The sequence below is a fragment of the Rhipicephalus microplus genome, chromosome X (assembly GCF_043290135.1).
Source record: "Rhipicephalus microplus isolate Deutch F79 chromosome X, USDA_Rmic, whole genome shotgun sequence".
Taxonomy (NCBI): Eukaryota; Metazoa; Arthropoda; class Arachnida; order Ixodida; family Ixodidae; genus Rhipicephalus; species Rhipicephalus microplus.
The window spans coordinates 472567476-472577780 of NC_134710.1; the positions used below are offsets into that span (position 1 = coordinate 472567476).

The 10305-nt window shown below is 44.7% G+C and overlaps 1 protein-coding gene across 50 annotated transcripts in view; it reads right to left on the reverse strand.

Moving 5' to 3' along the window:
- LOC119161759 (uncharacterized) overlaps positions 1 to 10038 on the reverse strand; it is a 230137-nt gene extending 220099 nt beyond the window's left edge. For all 50 annotated transcript variants that reach the window (XM_075880833.1, XM_075880818.1, XM_075880812.1 and 47 more), the window contains exon 1: positions 9942 to 10038. In XM_075880833.1, coding sequence (XP_075736948.1) covers positions 9942 to 10004 — 63 coding nt within the window. In that variant the 5' untranslated portion in view covers positions 10005 to 10038. The remainder of the gene's footprint in view (positions 1 to 9941) is intronic.
- Between the last annotated feature and the right edge of the window lie 267 nt (positions 10039 to 10305).

The window sequence follows — 10305 nt, forward strand, 5'->3', positions numbered from 1 at the left end:
ATGGTCAAACTTTTCCTTAGTCAATCTTCATTTTAGAAATTGGGTAATAATTTGAGAGAATAGACGCGCATAATTACAGAGACTTACGCTACGATGACGTTGCAGAATTCGAAATTTCTTGCTCGAGTGGTTTGGTTGTGAAGAACAGTCTCAAACTCCCCCTGTTGAATGATTCGACGTACTAACATGCAAAAGATTCCGAGCGAGTAATATAGCTTCTGTGCAAATACCATGAGTACGTGGATGAGAGTAGCGGTTAGCGTGAAAAGCGGTCAAGCCACGTTTTTGGTTTTGCTGTGTCTTAGTTATTTTATATCTCTCTTCAAAAAATTACCATTACGCTTAAGCGTACCTTAATATGCATGCCACCTTCAAAGAACTTGAACGGGCGCCTTTACGCTTGGTCTAGATACAACAGTGGCCTTAAACTTGCCTTCTTGTGTTTTAATGTGGCGCAAGCCTCTGCAGAGATACTTGTTTCCATTTGCTCAACTGGAGCCATAAACTTTCGTTTAATGTAGTAACGTTTCACCTCTGCGAATGAGATTTTTTAGCGTGATAGTGTTAAGAGCCAATGAAGTGTGTATCAACCTCTCCACAGCTAGACAGTTACAGATCAGAGCAGAACAGATCATCTCGTTTCGCAGAAGTTCTAGAGTCGGCGTCGGTGTTATTGATCATGAGCGATAAGTTAGCGTTGTTCGTTAGCGAAAAATCATGAAATATGCAAACAAATAAAAATATAGAAGCGTTCGATGCGAGTAGGAATCGAATTCAGGCCTTATGCCTGGAAATCGGGTAGGTGTCCTGCCGCAGTGCCGCCATTGCTTTAAATTGTTTTAAAAAATACATGAATGTGATGTAGTGCTAGGCGACTCTTTAAAGCGTTTAATATTGTGTGGGAGAAGCGTGCCATTTGACCTATACTTCAAAACTTATGAATTGAACTATGATTGGAGTTTTAAATGGCAACCCTTGGCAAAGCATTCAGCCATAACCAATGTTCGTCAGCCACAACAGCATCAAGAAAGCTGGTGCTCGTGTTTCCTTTCGGCTGCGTATTTGGTGTCCTGTCAACTGGCAAACGGAAAAATTACGTCATAGTGGGTACTTCCCAACTGTGCTGGCAGTACACATTGCTGAAGGGTTGCTTAAAACGGTCACTTTACACGTGCGCAGAGATTACTTTTCTTGCAGCACAGTTGAGGTGCGCGCCCAGAAGGCTAGCGATTGAGAAGGGGATATGACTGGTGCGCGATTACGCTCTCACGTTGCACTTTTGAAGGCGAAGCTCAAGAGTCCCCCTAAATGTATTCCTTTCAAGCGTGTAAACAATACGTCAGTTTATTTGTACAATTTATTTGTACAAAATGCGTTTTGTGTGCGTTGAGTCTAAGCTCTGCTTCTATCTCAGAACTTAGAAAATGATAGTTTTAAGGCACAAGATAATTTCGGTTGTGATTTAGACAATTTTAGGTAAAGTATTAGAAGTTTTCGAAATAAATACGCGAGGTCACGTGGGTAGTCACACTTGCTTATACGTAGGGCTGTGTTGATTGTATTACGATCGAATACTAATCATATACTTTTTTTAACAATTGCATCTTAATCATATATTTTCAGAAGGCGAATACAGATCGAAAGTCTACTTCCGTCTACTCATGTAAATTGGGAAATTTAAGAAGTCTGTGTATGTATTGAGGTTCCGGTGCTACTGAGTCAATAGTCATGATTTTATTTGTACAAACATATCACTAACAACAAGGTATACTACTTAGTAATAGGTGTATATATCTTCCGAATGCAATGTAGATTTATTAAAAATATTTATAACTTACGTATTGCACTGCAGAAGCATGATCGTGACAATTTTGCACAAAAATGATACCTGGTGTCTGAAGTGCATTACATCCCCGCCGTGGTGGTCTAGTGGCTATGGTACTCGGCTGCTGACCCGCAGGTCACGGGATTGAATCTTGGTTGATGCAGCTGCATTTTAGATGGAGGTGAAAATGTTGTAGGCCCGTGTGCTCAGATTTGGGTGCACGGTAAAGAACCCCAGGTGGTCGAAATTTCTGAAGCCCTCCACTAGGGCGTCTATCATAATTATATGGTGCTTTTGGGACGTTAAAACCTATATATTCTTCTTAAGTGCATTACAGAGAAAGTTAGACTTTTGATCAAAACGGGAAGCGTTAACGTTTTGAGCGTATTCAACACTACAAAGAATAACATTTTTTTATTTGAATACACAGTCAATGTTCGTTACGTGAGCCAAACACAGAAAGACTTTTTAGTGAAACCTATAATACCCAAATGTCAAGCTTGTGGTATGTTTTGGACGCACGCAAATATGTGCACCCGCAAAACAGCAAACTTGGACGATTTCATGAGCTCAGAGCTCACGCACCGCTGAAGCCTTGCTTTTTTGGGCTAGTCAGATCATGCTGTTTTATAGACAACAATATTACTTTCCCACAAATAATTAGAACATATAGAAGCAAGGAAACTGCAATTTCTTTCAGATGCCTACTACAACCCATATAAGATACCGTGGCGCAATTCCACCACAACGTGTCCACGGAGCATCTCTCCAAACCCAACGTGCAAAAACAATTGGCAACAGAAAGTGTAGTGATGGACGTGTCACTGATTCGCATGGTGTCACTCCTCCTTGTTAGAAAGGCGTATCATATATAGCAGACGTTCGATAACGTCTGTACTTTTTCCAACTCAGATTATCTTGTCCCGTCCTGGCTCGCACTAAAGCTCGTTGCAGTTGGAATGGTTCTTCAGACACAGTCGATATGGCTGACGCAGGTCTTGCCTTAGGACTATATAATTTCGTAGACGACTCAAGTTGCCAAGTTTGCACAGGGTATTGGGTGGTTTTCGGTGCGGCCATGCTTATTGTTATAGGGCGAATTGTGACTATTCCGGCTTAATTGACATTTTTGCTTACTTTGCTTTCCCAGTGGAAGCCGCGCAAACCCGATTTAATTCCGACGTAATTCACGTTCTTGTTTACTTGTTTTGTCAGTGAAAACCGCCAAACCCGCTATGTAGGATTTGCATTGCGGTAGGTCTGAATGTACTAAATAACGTTATTTGAAATCTGGTCATAGCAAATTGTGCCGCGAAAATTTCAAGCGAGCCCTTGTGCCTTTTATAAAGACAAGAAGGACAACAAGGCGAGAACCGCATTTTTTCAGCAATCTATCTGCAACATGCGTGAGCTCACACGATCCCAGTGTTCAGAGCCACTTCACGCTTTCTGTACGCACCTCCCATGCTTCTGCAGTGGCTCCAGGCCAACGACAACGTCGCGTGTCAGCATCATGCGGCAGCCGCCACAAAGTTAAGCGATATGTGAAGTCGTGATCACATCACCAAGTGACATCGTCACATAGTGAAAGGTGGATACGTGTTCTTTGCTTGGGAAAGCCAAGCAAAGAACGTCAGTCAAGTAGATAGAAAGTACTGTTGTGCACAGCACCTGAAACAAAAAGTGTGGCTGCACTAAAATGCACTTGCCCTACGCAAGACATGTCCCTGGCGTCGTCTGCGAGATTTGGGCTGCCATTGCCTGAAGAATTTTTACGATATTTGCATACTGTTAATTTCGTTTTATGCAGCATGACTCTGCTATAGATGTACAGGAACCACTGAGAAACTAGGCCGGAAAACAAAGTTCAGCAACTCTACTTAAATGGTGGTAATGCTTTGGTAACGTACTTCACCGTAAGCATAACTTATGCTGGTGCTTACCGAGATCATATGTACATTCAGGGTGCCGTTTAGATTACCCCTAAAGCCACTTCGAGTTGAATAAAAGAGAGGGGGTGTGTTCAGTTACGAACGTGCGCTAGCCTACGAAGTGCTCTCTTGTTAACTCCACCGTCAAAAATCGACTACCGACCAGTGCAGGATTACGGAGCGCGCTCTACGCGCACCAAGCCTGACAACGGAGCACAAGGGCGTGTGGGAGCTCGCCGCAGCTACGCTTTTCGGAAGAACGACGTATTTCCAACTTTCTCCACCGATGAAGTGTGTTTTCCTTCCCCACTCGCTTCCACCGCGAAAGCGACGTAACATTCGCCATGCAACGCTTTCGCGCCCCCTAAAGCCGACGGCAGAAATCACCATTAAGATAAGCTCCCACAGCATCGAGTGTTTTCGAGCGTGTTCTTGATTGATTGATTGATTGATTGATTTGTGGAGTTTAACGTCCCAAAACCACCATATGGTTATGAGAGACGCCGTAGTGGAGGGCTCCAGAAATTTCGACCACCTGGGGTTCTTTAACGTGCACCCAAATCTGAGCACACGGGCCTACAACATTTCCACCTCCATCGGAAATGCAGCCGCCGCAGCCGGGATTTGAACCCGCGACCTGCGCGTCAGCAGCCGAGTACCTTAGCCACTAGACCACCGCGGCGGGGCTTCGAGCGTGTTCTTCTGGAGGTCTTCAGAGCGCACTAACTTAACATGCTCAGTGGTTTCTTCCTCGCCTTCCCTACCAATTTAGAAGCCTTGATTCTTTCTTGTGGCTTATCACTTCATGAAACACGTGGCTAAAGTAAGCACCAAGCGTTTAGGTCATAAAATTTCGTGCTTTTTGGCTAAGCAACGTGATCTCGGCTTGCACATTTGAAAACGCAGAAAATGAAGTGAAATCAGTCGACCACACCAGACAGCTCTTCGAGAAAAGGCTGTACGTGTGCGGGAATGCGGGGAAAATCAAGTTAAGCGACAATGCGCAACTCATATTCCTTGTGCATGGACCAATCGAGAGCATATTCTCTCATGACGTCATGCGACAATACTGCTAGCGTCACGTGTTGTGCCGCAAAGACTGTAAAACACGGGAGAAATAACGTGCTTTTACAGAGGCTTATTTCGAGGCTCCAAAAATGCCATCAGGAGCAAGGTGTTTTTTTTTCTTTACTGATGTACTTGGAAGGGTTTCTTCATTTGTTTCACTATACGTTTAGTGTAAAAATAATCTTTCACGAAAAGACAGCTGCAACACCAGGGCAAAAAAAAAAAAAAAGTGAACGAAGATGACCGGAGCCGACGTTTCGACGAGTAGTCTTGTCGTTTTTCATTAGTTCTTTTTTTAGTTTTAAAAATGACAAGGCCCCTTGTCAAAACACTGGCTCAAGCATCCAAGGAGGAGGAAGTAGAAGAAAGAAAGGCAGGAAAAACAAACAGTCAAGCGTCCGGTTTGCTATCCTACACCGGGGGGAAGGGGATTGAGGGATGAAGAGAGATAGAGAGAGCAGATCATAAAAAAACAGGTGAAAAAACAGAAAAACTACGCTGCTGCGTTCTATAGTAGTGGACGCAAGACTTCAGGCGTTTCACGTTCCACCGTAGGTCGTCGGGTCATGATGCCTACTGAAAGCTTGCAAGCACTGGACGTAGAACGTCCAGTAACTGTTGTACCCAAAGCACCCAAAGTTCTGATAATCAGAAGGCAGTGAGATAAAAAAAAAGGAGTATACTAAAGTCAACATACATTTAAATGCCATCAACATCAGACTGGCACACAAAAATTGATGAAAACTATTGAGCAGTTCATCACAGCCTGTGACTAAAATCGTCGAAAGAATTGAATTTTTAAAAATGTTGCATACCTCATTATTTTTCGCTATGCTCGCTTTACGTCTGGAAGCTTCTAAATTTTCACGCGATTGTTTTGTTGTGGTAAACTGTGCAAAAAAAAAAAAAGCTCAAACCAAGCCGCACAGGCCTTGTAACAGTGAATCTGGATAACTCTAAAGGCTAATCTGATTGCTTTTCGGTTGCTTTTGGGGCTTAGCTGTAGGTGCTGAAGACTTTTTCTATAGTTCGCTTCCTGGTTGTGGCCAGGCTTCAGCCAGATGATGTTATGTTGCTTTTACGTTGACTCACAGTTCACCAATGTTCGGATTAAATGACAGGCAGTCACACGGGCACGGGGTTTTCTCGCTGCCACCGTTTCCTTGTCTGTGTATTGTCTCATTGTATACGTGCTAAGGGTGTTCGGCTGGCCACCGTCGCTTCACAGCCATTCGTTGGGCTTACTGTTGCCTCCTTTCTTTTTCTCTGAAGTTTTGTGCAGTGGAATTTACAAAATTTCTATGGCACACACTTCTTTACAATGATAATATTTTATGACAGTTGGCGCATATTTCTATCGCACATATCCATTTGTTGACCTAGCTGCTGACATCTTAATTTTTAGTGTACCTCTGGTCAGTACTGGGAATTACTCGATTTCTCTAGGACGTATTCGTCTGTGATGATGATAGCTTTTTGGTACGGGATGAACCAAGAATGATTGGCTAAGCAGCTTCATTGTTCAAACACCAAGGGGGTATAAACGAAGAAAAGAACAGCGCTAATGACTAGCTCGAAATTGCCAGGTACGACCAAGTAGGATTGCACGCTTCTACAACACACTATATTCTGTTCGTATTTAACTATGTAGTGTACAACTGTGTTCCAAACATTCCTGTATAGAACCGGCATGTTCATACGTGCTAGTTAATGTAAGTAATGGTGAGTGACACTAAAACCATTCTGGCTCTACCATATACACAATGCGCACGTCTGAACCATAAATAGCATTTCCTCTCAACGTGATGAAACCAATGGAGGCGGATTTTTCTATGAGTGATCTAAACGGGTCAATGTGCCACTCCATCAAATGATATGCTTGTTCAAAATATTAACCAAATCATGTAGATTCAAATCACGTTTCTTAATGTAAGTCCCAGAACTTTTCAGCAAGTGCTAAGCACTACTAAAGAAACTGCCATGCCATTGCGGATTGAGAAATATACCGATGCATGAAACGTACAATACAACCATGTAGGTATTGTTTCCAGGCCCTAGTGGTTTCGCATCCAAGACAGTGACGGGGAGAAATCAACTAAACTGATGTTTATTTAAACTAGATGCACCAGAAGTCTACAACAACGCGAGCTTGAACAATAAATTGACATACAAATCGCTTGGGCATCCACTTTCGGAAAAGGAAAGTCGGTGATTTTGTGGCGTCGACCTACTGCGATGCAAGATAGCAAAACACTGGTTGTCAAAAAAGACGCCCTCAATGTGTAGAGACAGCCGAGATTGTTCAAAGGATGACACCTCTCGGCTCCGAGTGAAAGCGTGCGGCGCGTGACCCCTGCTGGCCGCATTGTTGCAACCTTTTGTGGCTTCGCAGCCATGGCGTGACCGGGAAGAAGACGCCAGCTTTCCTTCCTGGAATCTCGCGCATGTCAGCAGCGACGTTTTTTTTTTTTTGGACTGGCCTCATTACACGTTTTGCTGCTTTGTCAAAGTAAACGCTTGTTAAGCATTTCGTATGTAAGCTTGTCTCTCCCACGCAAGAAAAGAAGGGCTATCATTTGGAACTACCGGCCATTTGCAAACACTCGCTAAACATGAACGATGGTCATTCAGGCATGTGCAGGGACGGCTGTCAGACGCATTTGACCTCACATAAATATTGCTCTAGGACGGGGGCATCGACGATTCAGTGCTTTATGCTTATTTTGCCTACCGCGTTCTTCACGTTATAGCTATTGAATGTCACTGAATCAGCCGAATGGCTAGCACCAGTGTTCTTAAGTTCAACGCAGCACTAATCATTTCGAAGTTTCTTAGAGACATTCGGGCTACGGTAGCCCTTATTTAAAGCCGTGCTGGGCAACATCTCCGTGCGTGCGCTACATTTGCGGCATCGGGAAGCAGGAAGATAAAGTTGCGAAAACTTTTCGATGGAAGCGAACATGCTGCACTCCCATGTGCTCAGATCTGGGTGCATGTTAAAAAACCCCAAGTGGTTGAAATTTGTGGAGCTGTCCACTACGGCGTCTCTCATAATTATTAGGAGGTTTTGAAATGTGAAACCACACATATCAATCAAAATTGCGAAAACTACGCCGACCGTCAATGCGTACTCGTCATGGGATCATGGGAAATTTTTTGTTTTCTTGAAAATTGCCGAAGAAAGGCATCGCGTAAAAAAAGACAGACCTGTGCAACTCCGAAAAAGATAGGCTTCAGTGTGTCATTTTTCTGCGGCACCACACTTGAGAAATTCTGAAGAATCCACAATCAATGCTTGTGCAGCAATGCGTGACTTGAGTCAGTGCTCAACGAACTTGCATCGCTGAAAAGGTTGCCGCATATTGCACAGTGAACCACAGTGAGCCAAAATCATTCAAATATCTATAAAAAGTGTGCCTTACAATTTAATCTCTCTGATATACTGTTGCACAATAAAAAAAAACTCTCGTTGTGATGAGCTTAGATGAAGTAGTGGCACGAGGAACGCAATGAACTTTGCAGAATTTTTTGTATGAACGAATTTTCTACCCCATATGACACAGCAATTTTTTATTTACGCAGTTTATCTGAGGAGCAACCGTTTTCCAATAAGGGAAACACTTCAAGACGAAAACATGCTGTTTTTTTGTAGGTGTAAGTTCAATCGAAGCAAATCAGCCACACCTAAGGGAGCAGTCAAAGTAATGCGATGCTCTATAGTTTCGTTATTTCCAAATAGGCGTTGCCGTAATTACTTTATTGGAAAGTATGCGGCAATAATAACCATCGGAACCAATATTGTATGATATGCGTAGACCTGCAAACAAAAATGGCTCCAACGTTTATTATGAAACACACATTGAGCAACGTTCCCGGCTTCATCGTACGCTGCGTGCTTCTTGTGTTTGACTTATGATTATGTGATAGGTGCACATGATACGTAAAGAAGAAATAAAACCAAAAACTGAAAGATCTTGCCCAGTTGATGCGCATAGGTGCAAACAACATAAACGTGGTCGCCAAAATTGCAAAACTAGGCAATTATAATAATTGACAGTGTTCTATTTCCCATAGTCAGGATATGAATATGAAGGACACCGTAGTGAAGGGCTCCGGAAATCAGACTACTCGAGGTGCCTAAACGCGCACGTAATGCTAAGCACGCGCGCATCTCTCGTTTCGCCTCGATGCAAACGCGGCCGCTGCGGCGGGGCTTCGACCCCGTGATCGTCGGGTCAGCAGTCGACCCCCATAACTACTAGAGGACCGCGGCAGTAGAAAATGAGCCAATCAAATCGCCCAAGCTTCGTAATGGCACCAATAGGGGTTAGAATATCCGGCTGTCTGTCGTGCATCTGCATGATTTTTCTTGATTCTAAATAGCCTTCAAGCCCCGCCGTGGTGGCGTACTGGAAGCCCCGCCGTGGTGGCATACTGGCTAAGGTACTCGGTTGCTGACCCGCCGGTTGTGGAATCGCCTTCCAGCTGCGGCCGCTGAATTTTCACTGGACGCCCAGATGCTGTAGGTCCGAGTGCTCAGATTTAGGTGCCCATTCAAGAACCACAGGTGATCCAAACTTCGGGAGCCCTCCACTATGACGTCTCTCATAGTCATATGGTGGTTTCGGGACGTTAAACCCCACATATCAGTCAATTATGCTGTGGAACATTGAAGCGCGCTAAAACGGTTTGTTAACACAGTATAAAGCATCAAGGATATGACGCACAACCATTTCCCAACGCAGTTCATTCAGTCAGACTTGTTTCACAGTGAAGCTTGTATCTTCTGGGCATAATTTTTTTTCTACGGATAGACATCATCCAAGTGGCTTGTGCGTACCGAATCCAATTGATATTGTTTCACAGTAGGCACACGTAGAGCACGCAAGTGTCATTCATTTGCGCATGGTTTGACTAAATACACAAAAAATGGCTTACAGAAAAAAAAGTGCCTTCACGTCACCCTTGCTTGCTGTGATCCTAAGCGGCAGAGAACTGGCTTCGCAGAAGCCACTCCTCTCAATTGAACCGGCGATGATACGAGGCTCAAGGAGCAATGATGTTGGGACCACGGGCGGCGAGCGCGAGGCCGCGTCGCCCGTCGTGCCGGGGCTCACCTTCATCGTGGCTGGACGTGACGGCTCAGACGCGCATCGGCACCACAGTGAAGCCGCGCACATGCACAGGAGCGCGTATCCCGGGCTCCGCGCTGTCGAAATGTGCGACGCTCTCTAGAGCCAACTGTCGCTTTAATACCTCCGCCGGGGGTGGGGGGTGGGGGGCAAAGGTGACAGCCCTCACCTGAGCGAGGATGCGCCCACAAGACGCCGATCTAGGTCAGACAATATGGGACGAAAGTGAGCGCGGGGGGAGGGCGCTTTCTCCTCCACGGCGGCACGCTAATCACGGCTTTTGTCGCTGGAGAGGACGCTGGCCCTCTCGGAAGAACATCCATTGTACTTCCCGTCCTTGCCAAGCTCC